This window comes from Apis florea, unplaced genomic scaffold, assembly GCF_048593485.1.
Source record: "Apis florea isolate Af1SG1 unplaced genomic scaffold, ASM4859348v1 contig_3517_pilon, whole genome shotgun sequence".
Lineage (NCBI taxonomy): Eukaryota > Metazoa > Arthropoda > Insecta > Hymenoptera > Apidae > Apis > Apis florea.
The window spans coordinates 182,257-203,036 of record NW_028256778.1 but is presented as its reverse complement, the minus strand read 5'-3'; the positions used below and the strand labels follow the sequence as shown (position 1 = coordinate 203,036).

Genomic DNA, 20,780 nt, shown 5'->3' with positions numbered 1-20,780 from the left:
CGCGCGTCAAATTAAATTATATAATCGAATCGAGTAATCGTGGTAAATATAAACACGTTCGACGATAATTTGTTAACGATAATAAATTAAAAAAAAAAAAAAAAAGGAAAAAGAAAGAGAGAGAGAGAGAAACAGCGTCGAAATTTCTCGATGAAAACGCCTCCGAAAAAGAGTCGTCCGTGCGATGTCATCGCGGGAGGTCATCGCCATCTCCGTATCCCGATAAAACTTTGCATGCAGAAAATATCACGGTTCGTCTGGTTGTGCGGCGCATGCGCCGATACTCCACCAATTACGTAACGTTTAAATGTTTCATTATCAGATCCCTCGAAAAGGGATTATCTATCCTAGCACGCCGCTAATGGATATCGTTGGTTACGTCACGCGGTTAATCGGGGAAGAAACAGGCCCTTGTATATACCGCCAATATATATTTTCATGGATGGATCCCACTCTCGTCGAAAAGTACGGGGAATTTTCAATTTTTTCGATTTCGATCGCTCGAGTTTCGATCGTCGAGTAAGATAGAAAAGAAAAAGGATATATCGAGTTGGTTAAAAAGTAATTTCGAACATTGGATTTCGATATTTCACCGATCCGAGATGAATTATTTTCGATTAAACCGGAGACTTTAATCGTCGGTAAGAATAAAACTCGCCTCCATCGAGCGAGGCGATTTTAAACAGTCTGCGCTATATACTTCCACTTATTACTTATACATTGTTGCAAAAATAAGAGGGACGCGAAAATATATCCTCTCTTTTACGTATCATCGAATAAAAATCAATCAAATGATATTATTATGACCGAGCCGTCAACAATTATTATCCCGAAACGGGCTTAAATTACGACGTTCAAAATCGAAACGTATCGAAACGTTGCGCCACTCGCGCGAGTTGCGTTATCAGATTTCTTAGTCAGAGCAACGATCCCGTGGCGACAGTTGGCCAAACCGCGACGCGGTGGAAACGAGAACGAGGGTAACACGAACACGTATGAACACACACGTGTATATACGCGAGCCAACAGCATGTTAAAACGCTCCAACGAATCCAGGATAACAATCTTTGTTTTAAAATTCTCTTCAAACGATTTCCAATATCGAGAAATTAATTTAAGAAATCCTTATCCACGCGGAAGATACGTTCGAATACGACAACTCTCGAAAGTGGACGAAGGCTCGTTTCGCTTTCGTTCCTCGCAACGAAGAAGAAGAAGGATCGTGTCCGATCATGAAACGCGGTTTATAATAAATCGAAACGATATTAATAGCGGGGCAGGCGATTGCGATCGAGCGAAATAGTCGATAAACCTCGATAAATAGATTGCGCTTTCCGCTATCGGCATGCAATGCCTGACACGCACTGTGTCAAGGCCCCGCTACGCGTGCGCGGCCGATGCTAATAGACTCTCATAGAGCGAGCGAGCGAGGAGAGAGGGACAGAGAGAGGAACACGGCTCTTTCTATACGAGAAGCCGCTTACTACCGTTTCGCTCTCCGGTCTAGCAGCCAGCCAGGGCTGTACTAATGACTCATGGCTGACTTATTGGCCACTGGCTAATTGGGGGATTCCTGCTCGATTTCCATTCCATCCTCTTTCGCGTGGTTACGTAATTATCGTCGATAATTGGCCGACGTGTATACAAAGATCTTGATAATTCAGTTCGCAAGAGATAAAAATGTTTCGAGGATTATTTATTAAGCAGTTATTGAGTTTGACGGATATTTTTGTGTTCCTCTTAATTCGTAATTTACAATCTTTTTTTAATCCTTTCCCCCAAATAATCGTCTTTCTTACGATCGAGAAATTTCGAAAAAAATGTGTTATTAGTAAAAAAGAATCCTCTAATTAAATCGAACTAATAATTATAATTATTGCAATCATACGAACGAATGAAAAAACAAAACATAACATAACATTCAAAATACGATTATCTAAACGTGAACTCGATCTTTCTTTGAACAGAGAATCGCGATCGTAGCGAGGGAATCAGTGAGATTCCTATTATGAGAAACGACCTACTTATAAGAAGGAGGGAGGGAGGGAGGGAGGGAGATTCGCATAAACGTTCGAAATCGAAATTTTAACAAACATTTCATCAATTCCCCGGATGGAATTCTCTTAAGAACCGAATAAGAAAACGAAATACGATTCTTGTAAAACACGTTGCTAATAAAACACACCGCGACACAAAATCCATAGAATTCTCCAACGCGCAAATCGGCACGATCGTGCCTCGAAGAAGGAAAGATTCGTTTCGAGGACATCGTAAAAAAAAAAAAAAAAAAAAAAGAGAGAGAGAGAAAAAAAACGCGCAATTCGCCGTGTTTGGCGAGAAGCATCGTCGAAGCACAGCTCATGAAAACTGCAACGATTTCCCTCCGCGCGTGTCGAACGCGTGTGACGAAACACCGCATTCGTACAACGCTCGAATGTTTCCGCTCGAAAACCTCCGAAAAACCCGCGGTTCTTAATTTAAATCTAAACGGGGAAAGGAAAAAAAATTATCCAAACCCCCCTCCTCTCCCCCTCCTCTCCCCCCCCCTCCCCCAATTTTCTCTCAAATTCCCGCGATAATAAAAGAAGAAAAAAAATGTCACGTTTCGTGTCGGATTCGCGCGAAATAAAATAAAAGCGCGCGAAAAAGAAATAGGAAACGCAAGAAGGAGAGAAAGAGGCGCTTCCGCCTCTTTCCGTGATGCGTTCCTACACACGCATAGAATACGAGGAGTCGGTGGAAAAACCGAGTCGAGATACGAACCGACGACGTGTAGGAAGAACTTTGTAAATTGGGTCGCAGCGGAGCACACGCGTCACTGATTCCACACAGCCATGGTTCGTATTGGTTGTGTGCGTGCCGTGCCGTCCGTCCCTTTCCCTCTCTGTCTGGCGCGCACCTCGCCGCGTCGCGCCGTCTCCCTTCCACCGGCGCTCGACCGATCCTCTCTCTCTCTCTCTCTCACGCCACGGTACGTCGTATCTCTTCGAGAACTCGCCTAGACCCAGATGCAGGGCCGTGACCACTCGCGAAACCGGCACGCAAATACTCGCGCCAATCTAGATACTGTTTTATCCGATCGATGTGATTTCGTATTGGCGGCCACCAACGAAAATACGGAGGGGAAGGAAAAATATATAGAAATATTTCGGCGCGAGGAGGTGCGCACGAGCGTGCGGACGGCGAGAGACTGTTTCCTCGATCGATAATTTTCCTTATACGGTTTCTGTTTATATACATCGCGGTTACGTATCGTCGCTTTCGAACGTAAACTTGCGAGTACAAATTTTGTATACACAAGGATATACGTGTATTTATATAGTATTATCGTGTATATGGCCGTGGACATGTACGGGAGGGGAAGATACGGATTAAGAGATGCGCGTGTGAAATATTTTTTAATGGATCGAAATTGAGGAATAAAGAATACTTTTAAAAGATAAATCGCCGAGGTTATATATATATATATATATATATACCGGCGAATCGAATATAATCGCGAATAAATGTTGTTACAAAGATAAAGTTATTATTACACTTTCAGGCAACTTTGCTCGAAAAAAAGAAAAAAAAAATTTATGTAATATTCGACGCGTGGTTACGGAGAAAACTAAATTTATAAGATACGGTAAAATTAGAATATTGTATGAACAAACTTCGTATAATTTCATATAACCATTTCATATAACCATTTCATATAACCTGAAATTATATGAACCTTGTTGTTATATGAAGCTTGTCCTCCCACAGATTCGTATATAAATGAAGAATTCTATTACATCATAAGAATTAAGAATACATTCTCTTACCAAATATTTCTTACCCTATACGTATTTTCACCATACAATAACCATAAAATCAAGCAACAACAACAACGTTCTTACAAATTAAAAAAAGTTAACTTCCTGATCTAATTTAGAAGAGAGGCAAAGCAAAGGATCCGTTTCTCTATCGTTGCGCCGAGAAGCGATAGTACAAGTGACCTGGAACAGGGTCGAAGAACGATATCGATCTTGGTTATTTGGAGATCAGTCGTTGCACCGTACCCATCCTCGGGTCTCCTCGACTGTACCAATTTTATTTCGATCGGGAAATAATTTCACCTGCGCTAATAACAAAAAAAGAAGAAGAAGAAGAAAAAAAAAAATTACCTAGGATCCGAAAATATAATCGTATAAAACGATCGAACGGGGTGGGGATTTCCCCAAAAATTATCCATCCATCGCGCCCGTCTGATGACCCAATTTGCCCTCGACTGTGCACTCCATCATCCACGTGGTTGGTCGGAAATAATTTCTACGTTGTATTACAATCTACTAGGAGGGGAGAGGAGGGAGACGAAATTCTCAAGCTTTATATATACCGGCAAATCTACTGAAATAGCCATCGAATTAGCCTCCTAGCATCCAATAGCCGCGTCATCAAATATAAATTTGCTTACCGCCAATAATCGCGAATACATCTGGCCGGAGTTCTATCTGGTTAAACTTCTGTCGTTTTTTAAAAATAATCGTCTCGATCGATTTTTCCAACGAAACGCGCCTCGTTCTCGATCACTTTCACCCTGTTTGGAAACTTATCATATGTAAACGTATTCATAAATCTTTGGAAAAATAAATAATTTTTACACAACAATTGGTATCGTTATAAAACGATCCACCTCTGTTATTTGATATTCTTATTTGATTTATAGATAATGCAATTTTTAGTCAAAGTTAAACCGTAATCCTTTTATAATTAATGTTATTAATCAAATTTTACAAGCTACAAATCACCCAGTATTAATATCCTGCTGCATTCTATCCTGCTATGACGATATCAAGTTTGTTAAATAAATCGATACGATATATTTAATTATTTCTACGATACGATACTTTAATTTTCGCGATTAAATTACGTATGAAAATCGAGCGAGACAAGACATTGCTTACAATACTCAAAGTATAACCCCACAGTACGACAAACTATTACAATTAATTAAATTACACACAATTTTAACAACTTTGAAATATTAATTTATCCACTCTCTAAAATTTAAATCCTTATATATATATATATATATATTACACCAAAAATGACAACATTTCTCAGTTGGCACTCGCCTCAAGCCGACGCGTGAAAAGCGCCGTTCGTTAATTATTTCTGCGTCGACTTGTCCCTTTTTTCTTTTTTTTTTCTCTCGCCTCAGAGGACGATCCTTTCGATAATTTTTTCCTCTCTTAAACTGTCGCCGTACCCCGTGAGGGCACATATGGCGCACGAGAGGGTGGCAAAGACGTGTGCAGGACCGTCGTAGGAGTAACGGCCGATTTCCGGTTTCAGCGGCAGTAGTTATTCCCTCGAAATTCGTAACGTTCGTCTCTGCCTCGTCTCGATAACGAGACGCCACTTTGAAAAACAAATTCCGACTCGATTCCGTGGGAATAAATTATCATTGGAAATTAGCATCGCGGAGCGTTGGCCGTCGATAAATCGATCCGTGTCTTTTTTTTTTTTTTTTTTTTTTTACATCAAAGTCTTCACCAAGACTTGTTTCTTATCGCGACCGAAGTGAAAAATTGATTAACCCAAATACACACCGAACTATGCGGTGTATAGAGTCCAACCTACTTTTCAACGCAGCCCAACCTCCCCTAGAAGGGGAGGGCGACGTGTTTGCTTTGTAAAACACGCCTCGCCTCCCTCCAACTAAACTTCTCGAAAGTTGCCTCGGGGCAACTATTTTTCGAAACGGCAAGTTCTGTTGGGAAATAAGTTTCTACCAGATTATTAGTATTATTAAGTATCAAGTAAAAACGAAATTCAACGAAGGGGGATAATTTTAATTTTAACTTGTAAGGATCAACGATCTTTGCGGTAAAAAAAAATTCCTTCGAAATTTCTTTATAAAAAAAATAACGATTTACGGATCCACGCATCTTCCGACTCGATTCTTGATGGCAACATTAATTCGATTGAACGAGCTTGTTTTATTTAACGTCTTTTAGTTAACGTTATTTATCATCTGTTCAAACGTGGACGAAAGTTAAAAATTCACGCGTTCATGATCTGTGAACTTAAACTTGGAAAGAAAGCGGCAGATAAACGCGTTTACACTGCTTGTTATGATACACATTGTTTATCGTTTATCCAGCTTTCTTGCAATAAATGGTTCAAGGATGATAGTGAGACCTAACCAGCTTTTTTTGTAACGAATTTACACAATAAAAGAATTAAAAGAAAGCTTATCTTAAACTTTTCGAGCCGCTCTTTTCCTTTTCAAGAATAAAATTAAAAATTAAAAAAGATCATGCTTGCCTTCATTCGAAAGATCAAAAGAGCCAAGAAACCACGGAATTCCTCGTCAACCCCCCGAAAAGTAACGACACGAATCCCCCTATAAAAATTTCGTCGTGGAAAAACATTTTTCCCGGCGCATTAAGCAGCGATGAATCCGCAGCCGTAATCTCCCCGATTCGATTCGATTCGAAAATTTGCATCATTCGGACGCCGCGCCACGTAAATCCACGCCACCGTTTCTAAAACGGATAACCCTTTGCCCGTTGAATATGCAACGAGGTGAAAATTCCCCTCTCGCGAGCGGAAAATAGAGAGAAAAGTGGAGAAGAACGGTGGAATCACTTTCGACCAGGAATTCACACGCACGAGAATTGGCCAGCCCCTCGAGGGAGAGGTCCCACGACCGAGCAAGGGTGTATCTCTCCTTCGACCATCCTCGCGAGTTAACGTGACACGAACCAGACTTCCTTCGTTCTCTCGCTCCTCTTCTTCCCCTTAACGGTTTCCATCCTCGTCCTCCTCGGCTTTTCCGCGATACGCATCGATGTTGCGCGTCTAATTAAGAGGTTGTTGTGCTCTGCAGGATAGGAAAATTGGTTCAGGAAATGCACGATATCGTATGAACGATTCGATCGAAACTTTTCGTTTAACAAAATTTGGATGAATTTAGTCAAGATCCATGTGAGCTTGAATAAACTTTGAACGAGGAAATAGAGAAAGAGTATGCGAATGTTAAAGATATATCGCACGCGTGTGAATATCAAGGTGAATATATTGGAAATTTATGGAGGACACGATATTCCAAAAAAAAAAAAAAAAGAAAAGGAAAAGGAAAAAAACGGATTCCAAGTAAATCATAAATCGAGCCGGTGTTTCGCGGATCGAATATCTTTGGAGGATTTTCCGAAGAAAATTGGCGAGCGCGATTTATTCATGAAGATCAGTCGCGTAATATCCGATGTCGCGGTATTCGTGGAACGCGTTCAATAATTTTGTCGCGAATCATCGGCAGTTTACCGAGAACAGAAATATCCAGACGAGTGGATCTCTCCTGTGTTTTCACGAGGGCTGTTAGTCAATTATCCAAGGAAAATCATTTTACAGATGCACGCTCTCTTGGCGAAAATATTCTACTACGTACTTCGAAATGCGACGCTCGTTTCCAGATTTAATCTTTTTACATATATGCATCCGATGTGGAACGAGATTTCTGAAACGAGAGAGAGAGAGAGAGGGGGGGAGAGAGGGAGAGAGAGAGATTTCTAACTGTGCGGGAGGTGAAAAGGCGTGGAAGGTAAAATGGAAAAAAGATTCGACCGCGGAATAATCCCCGCCGACGGTTCTGCTTTTCGACCAAATTCTTTTTTTATCTGCGCAACAAGGCCGTTGATTTATAGATGGGACATTACGCAACCTTGACGTTATCATCGTGTTTGAGCTAGTCTCACAGAGAGAAGGAATGAGAGAGAAAGGAATGTAACCTCTAAAGATCTCGTAAATTAATGGGCTGGAAAATGTTTGGCTATCGCGTGTTCAATGAACGATTGAAAAATTCGAGCGTACAATTTCTTGGGATTTCTTTTTCCTAATGGAATTTTTGTAGATTTGAATTTGGCGCGCGTCGATATTTCTATCTAAGCGGATCGAGTAAAAAAATTCAATATGGCGGCGTGTACGACAAAAATTTCAGATAAATCATTATTTTCACCGTCGAAATTTATAACATCATCTAAAAAAAGAAAATCCGAAAGTTTCGTCGTTTCCCTCTCGACCCAATTAAAAAAGTTTCCCGGAACGGTGCTCGATCGCGAATCTTTTCCAAGAACCGAGCTTTCGTTTGGCAATCAAGAAACGATCGCCATGGTCGCGTGCTCCTTATGGAAAGCTCCTTGGTTAAAAGGCACGCGGATCCGCGGCGACGAGAATGAATTACGACGGGCGAAACCGTGACAGGAAGGCCCGCCTTCCGGAATTCCTACATACGTGTACGAAGGCGGCGCCTAAAGTGCCTGTCGAGGCACGGGAACAGGCTGAACACGGTGAGGCAAGGTCGTCGAAACGCGTCGATTCGAAAGTTGGATCGATTTTAGGCACTGTTTTATTAATCGTACCAATTAGATTCTTGCGTATGGATTACGTACGAGATGACGCATATTTAACGTAATGCGATAAATTTTATGGACGAGATACGTTTGATATAATGGCGGTGATAACGCGAGAGTAACGTATTTGTAAAAATGAGAAGGAATGTGCAAAGAACAGTATAATATAGAATAAAACGAATCCACAATCTATACGCGAATTAAAACGTTCACGAATAAATTCTATCATTTTCTAAAAAAAGATCGAAGATTACGTGCGAAGATTAAAACAGGATAATACCGAGAGGATAATACCTCTATCTCTCGCGATTAACATCGACCTCGGACCATCCTTTGCTCCCGGCATCGACGCGATAACTCTCGTCGGTTAGAGCATTTATTAACAAAGATGATCGCGGGTTAACCGAAAAAATGGATGGAGAATGATTATGCATCACCTGGAAGGCATCAATCGTGGAATCGTGGAATCGTCCGTGAACCGTGCTCGATTACTCGGCATCCCACGTGTACACGTACAAAGATATATAAAGATACCGATTACGCGGTATCATATCCTTAACGGCGCATTCTTAAACGAAGATGTCATCCGCCTAACAATACTTCGATCGTTCCATGTCTCCCTATCTCTCGGTAACGCTCCAACGAATCGCGATAGATGGAGCGCCCTCTCTCGGTTTCCGTCACTTCGCTTCGACAACTTCCACCACTCTTTGTTCTTCCTCTGCTTCTGCGTAAATACGCCTCGTACGATTTATCCTCGTACGATCGTTCGAAAGTGGAAAAGGGACGAGTGAGCGAGAGCGAGAGCGAGAGAGAGGGAGAGGAAGAGGGAGGAGGAGAAGGTGGATAGAGGCGATATCGGGGCTGTAACATTAAGCGACACGGAATTCGGTCGTACGACAAGTCGCGTATACACACGGTGGATATATACACGGTGTTACCTCTCGCGCTTCTCCACTACGTGTACACGCCGTGTACGCCGCGTGTACGCGACCGTGTATACACGTGTGCGCGTATTTACACGCGGAGACAGGGCTCACAGGTTAGCCTCGGCCCACATTGGCATAACACTTTCACTGACGTAACACTTCACTCTAAACTGTTGCGTTGCCATACACGTATCCCTCTCCCCCGCCCTGCCCTCCCACCTGCCCGCAACGCCGCGATACTCTGCGATGGGAATGATGCCCTCGTAACGGACGTGCATGTATCGATACTTTTGCTCAAAATACCTTCTTTTTTTTTTTTTTTTTTTTAATACGATTATTATATTATCATCCCTGTCTCTCAATTCTCAGATGATTCTTTAAATTTATATCACTGTGATATAAACAACGGATAAAATAATTTTCGTATTCAACGAATAACTGGTTGAATTATGAATTCACAAGTTTTACGCGAAGTGAATTAAGAAGAATACATACGATAATTATTTCACGTGTATCACATCGATCGATCCTCCAATAATTTCCGTGATCAACATTTTCGTGATGCGTCCCTTTCAGTAAAAGATATTCGATATACACGCCTATCACGAAATTACGAAACACATTTTCCTAGAACATTCAACTTCTTTGAATAATGTAACGAAACGCAGGTAAAGATATCGAATTCTCGTGATTTCCAAGAACATCGTCGTATCCTTTTTTCGATCGGAAGGAGAAAAAAAAAGAAAAGAAAAGAAAAGAAAAGAAGAAAGAAAGGGAGAGAGAGAGAGAGAGAGAGAGAAAAATAAGACGTCTTACGACCAATTTCTCTCGGCGAGGACGTTTTTCAAAAGAATTGTAAATCGATACTTAAGCGCGACGAAACATTAAACGTCGACGACAATGCGCGTTCCCGCAAACGCAATTGCTTTGACATTTACCCGCGTTGGCCGATTCGAAAGAGGCATTGAATCTTCCGCGTAAACGACGAAAACTGTTCTCCGATTATCGGGATATGATGCAATGATTTCACGAATGCGAATTTCTCGTTTATATATCGGGAAATTGATAGGCATAGGCATCGTTTAACGTACATAAAATTATGTACGAGGAAGAACTCGATCTCTCGAGTTCTTGTTGAATTCTTCTCGATCCGTTGTTGTTCTCGATTATTTTTTTTCGTTCGAGATTTTTCTCGACGATAAAAAAAAAAAAAAAAAGAGAGAAAAAGCGAAGAAAGAAAAATAAAATTCTCCAGAGAGATTTATCGTTGGTGATTTTAACGAGTATATAATAAAATAAATTGGGATAAATTAATAATATATTGGGATTATAAAATTGAGATTTTTTTTTTTTTTTTTTTTTACGATATAATATATCGCGAGATAAATTGTGGATAATAAATTAGATTACTTTTATCTGGTTACATTTTGACTTTGGTATAGGCAGATACGTTTTGAATGAAAAATGTTCATTGTCGAAGCTGTTTTGCGAGTAAATATCATTTTCAGGCTATAAAAAAATACACGTACCTAGATATCACTAGAATCGAAATTACTAAGTACACAGTAAACAAGTTTATTTCATTTTGAGAATGAAATGTTGAAACGTTATCATTTACCTTTTCTTTTTTTTTTTTTTTTTATTATTATTATTTCTTCCCATTGGAAAACGAGGATCCTTCTATAATGTCAATTAATCGTTTCTTTAACCTCTTCTTTTTTTTTTTTTTTTCTCTTTCTCTACGATTATGCAAATACGAGTTCGAACCGTAAAGTAAATACGCTCGGCTAAAGAAAATTGCACAACCGACAAACTCATCGATATGCCGTACGTATGTACTCTATTATTATTGGCACACGCTTAACAAAAGCGTTCTCAAAAATCATCGCAAAGCATCTATCAACGATTGGATTCCTTCGCGATACCTGTGTATCAATCGCATAAATCAACCGGAAAGGATTAATCGTTTTAAACCGATCGATCGATTCCCCTTTTTTCCAATTTCTCTTCCCTCTGTTCGAAAAAAAAATTGTCCCCGAAAAACACATTGATACAACCTTTAATAACACCATTAAATAGTAACCTTATTCTCTCTTACTCAAAATTATAAAATTTGTATTGTAGAGATGGATAGATAGACGATAAATATATCTTTTAAAAAAAAAAAAAAAAAAGAAACTCTAATCACCGATAATCGTCTCCGAAATTAAATGAAATCGTTTGATCGAGCCGATTTAACAAGGGAAGTGGGATTACGACACCGGAAGCGCGCGGAAAAGGGACGGTTTCGAAGACGAAACGAAGCCTCGAGGATCGATCGATCGATCGATCGATCGTTTCACCGGCTAACCCAATTTCGCGCCACGTTGACGGGGGACGCGTGCGATTGGCCGATCCAACACGCACACGCACACGCACGTGTAGTATAAGGAAATTCCCGCGAGCCGTGATTCTCTTGCGAAACTGTTTACCTGGCGGCGGTATGGGATAGGTCCCAAGGATAAAAGATTACACACGATGCTCTCTCTCTCTTTCTCGAACGATTTGCGCCCCTTTTCTTCTTTATCCTTCGTCGTTTATACTTTTGTATACACGCCGCCTCGAATGATGAATTCGATCGATTCCACTTCTCCGTTGCGAGGGGATTCGATTTTCAATCGGGACGATAACACCTGCTGACGAGGTGTTACGAGGAAGAGCCGAGAAGTGTAACGCGAGAAAAATAATTAGGTTAGGTGGTTTCGTAAGTATCGATTTCGTGGAAGGAGGGTGGATTTATTTTTTTAAAATAAATTTGCGTTTCGAGAAGGAAATATTCGAATGTGTCGACGTTTTGGAGAACGAAAAAAAATGGGGAAAAATGGCACTCCATGTGATAATCTTAGTGCTAAAAGAAATCTTATTTTCTGATAAAATCAGACATCGTGCAGATTTTTCCTATTTTCGAGATGCTCGTCGAATCGATATGGTATCTGTTTATTTAGGAAAAATATTGAATCATCGGTTGAAGATTAATTTATCTCGTCTATCTGTTATTATATACATTTGTAACATTAATAAATAAAGTGAATAAATATAAACGGTCTAATCTACATCTGCTCCCCACTTGGAGAGTCTCTCTATTCTTAAATTCCGGAAACAAGTTCGAGGAATGGCTGAAAAAATAATTTTCTTTTCTGAGACTACAAAAAGTACTTGTGACCCATTGCATCCTAACTAATTTCATCCAAACATACCTATCTTTTTTTCTTTCTCATTTATTAATCATTCATTAATTTATTTCTCATTTTTACAAACGCCACTACGAACCTAAAAAATAAATCCCATTATACCGTTACCTTCTCACGCACGAATAATTTTCGTTAAACTAATATCCAAAATATAAAATTCCAATTCTCTTTATCTCATTTCTTAAATAATTCGTGCCTGTAAAAATTCTTAATCAATCCAACTGTTATTGTCATCCGAAATAAAAAAAAAAAAAAAAAAAAAAAAGAAGGAAATGCAAAGGACACGCGGTTAATTATTTTCGTGGCGGATCCAGTTGTCATTGCGTTTCTTTCTCGGCCGCTTCCTCCTGTCGTGCCGGGTTAATTTTCATTGCGAAAGCGGCGGCGATGGCCTGTCAGGAAAATTGCATGGAAACACAGGCGGCGAGGAAACGCACGGCAAAAGTCACGAAGTCCCTCGTGCGCGCAGCTCGTGGGAATTAAGTTGCCGACCCGCGTGTCCTTCGCGCTTAATTATACCGGCGACCCGTAGCCGGATAACATCGTATTTTATCGTTAAATAAGAAGAAAAAAAAAAAAAAAAGGAAAAAAGGGGGGGGAGTTGTATATCGACACAATGAACGAACCTTGGAGATTTCCGTCTTTTTTTTTTCCGCAGTTCGAAGAAAACGGTACGGCGGCCATCTTGTTTCCACGCTTCGAATCGTTCCTTTTCTTTCTTTCTTTTCTTTTTTTTTTGAAAAACGAATATATATATATATAATTTTGATCATCAAAAAATTATTGTATACGAAACTACTTCCATCTGCTTGGAAAGTATAAATAAATTAGAAAATATAGCGTAAAGTGTAATAATAAAATATGGAAGAAAGTTTCTTGCAGATACTTTTATAATTAAGATATATATATATATATATTAAATACGCGAAAAAGAATTAAGTTTAAAATAAAATAAAATTTTATTATCAATTGCGTCGCATTCTTGAATATAAATCAGATCGATCCTATTATTACACTCTCTAAAAAAAAAAAACTCCTTCCCGAATTTTCTTTCTTCTCGAGTTGGTTAGACCATAATTTTATATTGATCAACCGTATGCGTATTTACAAAACGAAAATGTGGTGATTCCAGCTACGCCCGATTTCGAGAATCTCGAAAAAGCCGCGGGAGATTGTTCGCCGGAAAAAGGGACTCCCTCAAAGGGGGCTCCCTCGAGGAAGTCTCTACTGTAAACAGACCGCGTGCATCGAAAAACTAGGAGGGGAGAAGGGGTGCCAACGATGCACGTGTGCAACCAGCTTCCACCACCACCACCAAGTGTTGTGCCTTCCGATTTGAAAATTTTTTGTCAACCCTTCTGGGCCGAGGAAACCTCCAAGACGCGGCACCTGCCACGAGGCCTCAACGAGGGAGAAGATTTTTAAACGCCCTCCTCTCCTGTTTACGTTACATCGAACAACTTCCCAACGACTTTACGACTTTCCACGAATATATCTGTGAATAGCGCGGTGTCTTTGTATACATATATATTCTCGATTTGAAAATTGAAGACTTTTTTTTTTTGTATCAACGGATATATCGAGAGAGGGATTTTGAAATTCGATGGGATCGAACGCTACTTGTCGCGCATCAATTATATATACATTGCGGTGCAACTTTTATAAAGGAATGGTGGGTGGTGGTAATTTAATCGACCTATATATAGATACGATTTTACATTGAAAAATTGATTACGTTGCATACGTTACGTGTTCAACATACCGCAATACGCGATTGATGAATGTATAATTGGGTTGATGTTTACCTCTACCTGCATCAATATTACCTATATCAATATTGCATCTATCTATGCGGTACATTGCTATCCGCGGAACAAGTTGTAATAGCAGTTGTAACGTTCAAATTTTAATTCGAATTGGAGGACGACGCGGGAAAGCTTGAATTAAATTTTCCTTCTAAATAAATCGAATCAAACATGTTCCGCGAAATACGTCTTCCCTAAAATAAAATTAATCGATACGTTTAAAAAAAAGAGAAATGTATTCGTTATAATTTCAAACACTTACGAAAACAAATATCGCCCAGCTATTTTTTTTTTTATTTGAAACGTTATCCGCCACGAATGACGTAAATCAATGATGGATGAACGCTGTTCCTTCACAGATTCCATTCCAGTATTTGTGCAATATCGAGGAACGAAAAAAAAAACATTGGACCCGTGGATCAGAAGAAAACAAAAGAAGCGACAAAGTTTTCGTTTCCTCCGCGTCGAGGAAAACATGTTTGTACAGACCCACCGGTAGATTTCCAACAGGTGGTTCTCGGAATCCCGCCTGTTTCGAAGCTCGAATTTTCAGCCGGCCGAGTGTCGATCGAAAAAATTAGCGAGGCATAATCGAAGCCCAACTTCCGCGTGGGGAAGCGAAACAACGAGACTTTGGGTAAATATTATCTCAAGATTCTCTTTTTTTTTTTTTTTTTCACAATCGAAAGTTTCTCCCGATTTCCTGCTTTCGAAAACGCTCGAGTTTTCATCCTAATTTCTTTCCCATCGTGCGTCGATGATTCCTCGTATCGTATCGTCAAAAGGTTATTTCTCCAACTTTCCTTTCTTCTCCTTTTTTTTTTTTTTTTTTTTTCTACCAAAGTCAAAGATTGCTCTTTATTTGTTTGCACGGCGAGACGAGGCTACTGCACGCGTTTACTTTCCACGACGGATGGAAACGGCGGTGATCTACATGGGCGAAACCGATTCGAGGTGGCGAGGCAAAGGGAGACGAGCTCGTGAAAGTAAAGAAAAAAAGAAGAAGAAGAAAAAAAGAAGAGGGTCTCTTTCGAAGGGGAACTTGGACGTTCGTCACGCGGCTCGTTCTGTCTCGTTACGTATTTACGCGTCAATTTAGTCCTTTCGCGAGGAAAAGCGGCTCACGATGACTCACTGCCTAGACTCGCTCGCATCGCATCGAGTCACTCAACTGGCTCGATCGGTGCCCTAAAATCGACTCGCGATCGCTGCTAAGAATTCCGACTCTAAAAGGGAACGAGAGGGAACGAGAGTGTCTGTGACATAATAAAGTCGTATGATACTTTGGGATATTTCCATTAAATTTGAAAGAATATATGTGAATATATATTGGTTTGTTAAAATGATAGGTTGAAATATTCTAATCAACGATAATTACAATATTACTTTTGTTTTATTGTCGTGAAAATAGAAAGGAAGAGAGAGGTTATGTTAAGACGGTCGTTGTCATCGAATACATCGGGAACGAACCTTTTCCTTTTTTTCCAATATCCTTGCTAATATATCCACTGTGAGATTTCACTGAGGTAAAAATCGATCTACGTTACTTTTTTAGCTCTTTGTCTACGGCCCACGCTCTGGTAAATAAACTGTACGTGTACGTGTAACTGCGTAAAACGCTTTTTTTTTAAATATCTCGTGCGAGGCAAGTAACTATCTATATTAGAAAAAAAGTTCACGCGCGTAACGCGGAAAATAAATATTCATAATTTCGATCATCTCTCGTCCGTTTCTTCCAATAACATTTTATTCCCACTTATGCCGGAAAATCATTGAATCTTTTCGATCGGGAAAAGAACGAATTAACTAACCAACTAACAATTATCAATCTTCCTCGTAAATACGTAAACGAACCGAGAGAGAGAGAGAAAGAGAGAGAGAGAGAGAGAAAAAGGAAAAAATCATACGTGCATTTGATTACAGAAGATTCCTCTTCGTTCACGCTTCCATTCACGATTCAACGACGAGAAGAAACAAAGTAACACGCCATTTCCAAAACAACAATCGCGAACATTCTTTACTCGCTCGCGTACAATATGTACAACATTTCCGCGGAATAAGTACACGCTCAAACAATTTCCAAATTATAAACATTTTCTTTTCGGGAACGCCTCGGATATATCGTTATCCCATATTTCTTCGACATCGTTTTACACGCACATTTCCATTGTCTCCCATTTCCGCGGCCATTTCCGCGAGGCATCCACGTTAGTTCCACAGTGGCGCTCGTGTCTCGCCTCGGGAGGGGTTATAGGTAATGCCGGAGCGGCTCGACAGGGGGCCCTGACCCGATTGCAGAAAATGTCAACACTCTCGTTACGTGGCCGCACTATCACCGGCCGCGAGGCAAACGAAAACGATCGAGGGGGAGAAGAGGGGATTACGTGGGTGTATGGGTGCGATATACACACGGTTGGGATGGAAGCGGCGGTGTGTACGCGTTTCTTTATTATTAAAAGTGGCCATCTTGTGACTTCGCTTTCGTTCGGGCGCGAAAGCTTTGTTGTCTCGGGGAGAGGGGGGAGATGGACGGATGGACGGAGAGTAACGGTGAAAAGTGAGATGGAGAAAAACAGGGAAGGCAAGACTTTATTCCAGGATTTCTCCAACACGCGATCCAGGTTAAATCAGACGACTTGCGTGCCCGCTTCCCATTCGATCTTCGTCCTTTTCTCGCGATTTTATCGCGAACATTGTACGTTGGGACGATTTTTTTTTTTTTTTTTTCTTAGCCGAAAAATCGAGTAGAGTAGACGTTTTACGAGAAGATTGGATAAATTTGGATATCAAAGTTGGATCCAGAGACGATCGACAATATCTACGAGTAAGTATACACTATAGATTTGTTATCTTTTCGATTCCGTCGTTCGAAGTTAAGACAAATTGAACGACCAAAAAATGAGCACGACCACGTTTGGAAGTTAATAAAAGAATCGTAAGGATCGATACGCATCGCATGTTGGTGCGCGTTTTAAAATGATAATGATAGAACCGTTTGTTCTTCCAAACGATTCCAATTCCTCGGATATTTCGACCAATACGCGATGTACGGGATGGAAATGTGATCTTGTAAATCGCCAATCCAAATTCATTTGGATCGTTCGAATCGACTCGGTAAAAAAGAAAAAAAGAAAAAAAATAAAAGAAAAAGACGAGAAGAAAGAAGGAAAATAAATCGTGTATCGCGGTCGATCATACGAAGATGCATGGATGGCAATACCATGGTCGGATATCGATTCGCTGCACCTGTTTTTCCTCGACCAACAGGCGTAGAAAGGGAGTGAAAGGGGAGAGGAGAGGAGAGGAGAGGAGTCGACGTCGGGTCGGGTCTCGAATCTATTTCCGTGGGGCCCTAACCCAGAGAGAGAGAGAGAGAGAGAGAGAGAGAGAGAGAGAGAGAGACGGGGGAAGGGAGACAGCGCAACAGGGGGAAGAGGAGAATTTATGTGTTTGGAGAGGGTCAAGGGAACGAGGATAGCGACAAGTGCACAAGAGTCGTACAGCTGGATGCAACAGGGGGGTAAAGAAACGCGTTTCCCTGTCACGCCTCCAATTCTACAAACTGTAATTTTTTCCCCCCCTCCCCCTCCTCCCATGCCAGCGAGAAATCAATCTCTTTCATCTGGAGAGGAGCGTTCAGGATTCGCGCGTGAAATTTCAATTTTTTTTTTTTTATGAGCGAATGATTTTTTTTACATTCGGAGAAAGGAACGTGAAAATTCACCGATATACCCAATTTTCACGCGGCTGACGCTTCGAGTATATCGCGAGCGTGACCGTGTTTTAACACGATCAACGATCACGTGAAAATCCAACTTTTTATCGGTTACGCAGGATGCACACGGCGAAAGTGATGCGTGTCGAAGAGGCGAGACAGTCGGATCCCATGACCGAGAGTACCGAGCAAAAGTGCACGCGAGAGTATGCACGAGAGAGTATTGCATACTCTCTTTTCTCCTCCGTGACTTAAGGAGTTCACTGGGTAAAATGGGAGTATCGAATATTTGCAACCGAGTTACGGTTTGTGTGCATCGAGTCCGTGATATTACGCGATAACGAGGCGAGTATTTTTGCAAGAAAGATCGATCGACTGCGACATGTAAATGGATCGATGGGATGCTCTTTCGCCGTTGGCAAAGTGAAACGGGAAACGGCCGGAAAATTGTTATCGACGGGCAATTGGAACGGTGAATAAAACAGGAGACACATTTTGGCCAATATTTTATACTTGAAGATCGTTCTAATCTGTATTTATAATAGTTTTGTTAGAAAGTACACGGTTTCTCACTTTCCAACCGCTTTCTAAAAATGTGAAAAGAACAACGGCGAGCACCCATTCCGATTCGTGTTCTAACGGCACGTAATTGACCGTCGCGGGTTGCGGTTGAAACATAGTCGCGAAATTTACCGTGAATTGAAAACGAACATCGAGAATTTACGTTACACGCTTTGCTTATGTTGTAACGAGAGGAAAAAAATATTAGAAAGAGAATATAAGAAATTATGGAGGAGAAAATATTTGTATAATTGTCAAACGGTTACTTTCTCGATTCTTTCTTAAAATTTTAAAACTTGAACAATTTTTCTTCGTTATCGTTTAAGCGCTGGCAGACAGAAAGACTCATCCGCCCCTTTGATCGTTTTAAATGCTCGGGTTAAAGGCTAAGCGTCTCACGCGGCCTACAAAAGGTCGTTACCACTTTAACAGTGTCGTACGTAAGATATGTTTGTAAGACGTTCCATGCACGCATGTGTGACACACACGTTAACTATCGCAAAAGGCGCGAGCGTCCCGTTGTCGCTTCAGCAGGTATGTTTCAAGTTATAGAACACGACACCTAACGCGCAAAGTGGCATAATATTTGCGTCGCATAAGCCTTAAGGTCGTGTAAATACGTTCTTCCTCGATGGTCGTTGCACGTTCCTACGTCTCGAGGTTGACTCGAAGCAATCGCGAAATCGCGTACGCACGTAGTGTGTTGTTACGACATGGCTGTAAATTGTAAGAATTGGGCCACCACGAATACGAATACACAGCCTGTGTACGTACACGTTGCACGCGAATGCTGCTTGCCTTTTTTTTTTCGCGTCGACACAAGAACGTAAGCGCAATTATCGCTAACGCGGATGTCTGGTCGCGATTCGCGGGGCCTTGGCCGGTTTCCCTTTCGGAGTAGCGAATTGGCATTGTTTAAATATCAAGTAAAGTTTTAATCCGAGGGAGGGGGGAAGGTACGATGTATACATTTTGCTCGTATCGATATAAGATACACACGAGTACGAAGAATTTCTAATATACCGACAGAATGATATTTATGATGGTAAATCGATTTCATCAACATGACCGGTAACGAAACAGTTTCGTCGATAAAGTAGAGATCTTATTGTTGATGAAACTACTGTCGGTAATATAGATATTTTTAAAGTGACCGTTCTATGATATAAAGAAGAAGAATTGCAAAAGAGAATTTGAAAATCTTACCTTTCGTTGTTTCAGGCTGGATACTTTCCGTTTTGATTTCCGCCCTCGTTGCGTACGGGATAGAGGTTGGAGATGTTTGCGACGAAGGAGCCGCTAATTTCTCTATCGGAAACGAACGATCGGTAATAAACGATTGACAATTCTTCTTTGAAATATATTTCAAATTTTGTTTATTTACCTGCTAACAAAGGATTTGCGGCTGCGATATTATACCTCTGCCGTCTACAGGAAGGGGTTACGGAAGTTGTAGTGGACGTGGGTTGACTGGCTTCAGCCAAATCAGCTTGCAATTCTCGAAGGAATGTGTCCAACGTGTCAAAGGGTTCTTCTCCTGTGACACCAGCCATTCCTTCGCCCTCTTCTGCCGGCATATTTGGAGCAGCCGGCGTCCCTACAAGGGCATTTAATTCCATCGGGGAAAATTCTACTGACTGCCCTGTACTGCTTTCCTGATAAAACGATAAAGCCTTATCTTATAATCTTTTACAATTTTTTTTTAAATTTAAAAATCTCTATTAAAAATCATCACGGCGAACCAACCTGAAGACATTGCGTTAAGTCGACCATTTTGCCGTCATTGTCAGGGCACCAAAGAAGCTCGTCGTCTATGAAGGGCATGTTTGACTCCTCCTTGGGCACGAGGGTGGAGGTCAGCGTAAGGGTTTGCGATACGGGGACCGGCATCGGGACCCGTACCCTGCGGCGGGGCCTCTCTAGCCACCCCCGCGCTTTCTAACATCCAAAACCACCTTTGAAACGTCCCCACTTTTCGCCTCCTTCTTTTTCTACTCCTCAGATTTCTTTCTTTCAATTTACGCGCTACTTCGATTCCCCTGAAACAAACATATCTCGTTTAATTCTCACTGAACAATGATAAATCTTAAAACTACATTTAAAAAATTACTTTCTGTCGTTACACGAAACAAACATGTTCTCGCGACTGTTTAATTTCG

At 40.9% G+C, this 20,780-nt stretch overlaps 1 protein-coding gene and 3 long non-coding RNA genes across 8 annotated transcripts in view; 3 read left to right on the top strand and 1 right to left on the bottom strand.

Annotated features, from left to right (window-relative positions):
- The window catches only part of LOC147656642 (uncharacterized), a 36,434-nt gene extending 21,855 nt beyond the window's left edge, over positions 1-14,579 (top strand). The window contains exon 2 of the long non-coding RNA XR_015293945.1: positions 13,673-14,579. This is a non-coding gene — a long non-coding RNA (uncharacterized LOC147656642). The remainder of the gene's footprint in view (positions 1-13,672) is intronic.
- Eip74EF (Ecdysone-induced protein E74) overlaps positions 1-20,780 on the bottom strand; it is a 152,126-nt gene that overhangs the window by 86,862 nt on the left and 44,484 nt on the right. For all 5 annotated transcript variants that reach the window (XM_086913808.1, XM_086913807.1, XM_086913809.1 and 2 more), the window contains exons 2-4: positions 20,368-20,660; positions 20,006-20,276; positions 19,828-19,929 (exon numbers count right to left, since the gene is read on the bottom strand). In XM_086913808.1, the coding sequence (XP_086769934.1) occupies positions 19,828-19,929; positions 20,006-20,276; positions 20,368-20,511 (517 nt within the window). In that variant the 5' untranslated portion in view covers positions 20,512-20,660. The remainder of the gene's footprint in view (positions 1-19,827; positions 19,930-20,005; positions 20,277-20,367; positions 20,661-20,780) is intronic.
- On the top strand, positions 14,705-15,725 carry LOC147656641 (uncharacterized). The gene is made up of 2 exons (XR_015293947.1): positions 14,705-14,982; positions 15,224-15,725. It is a non-coding gene; the product is annotated as an uncharacterized LOC147656641 (long non-coding RNA).
- On the top strand, positions 16,640-20,306 carry LOC147656640 (uncharacterized). The gene is made up of 2 exons (XR_015293941.1): positions 16,640-17,169; positions 19,843-20,306. It is a non-coding gene; the product is annotated as an uncharacterized LOC147656640 (long non-coding RNA).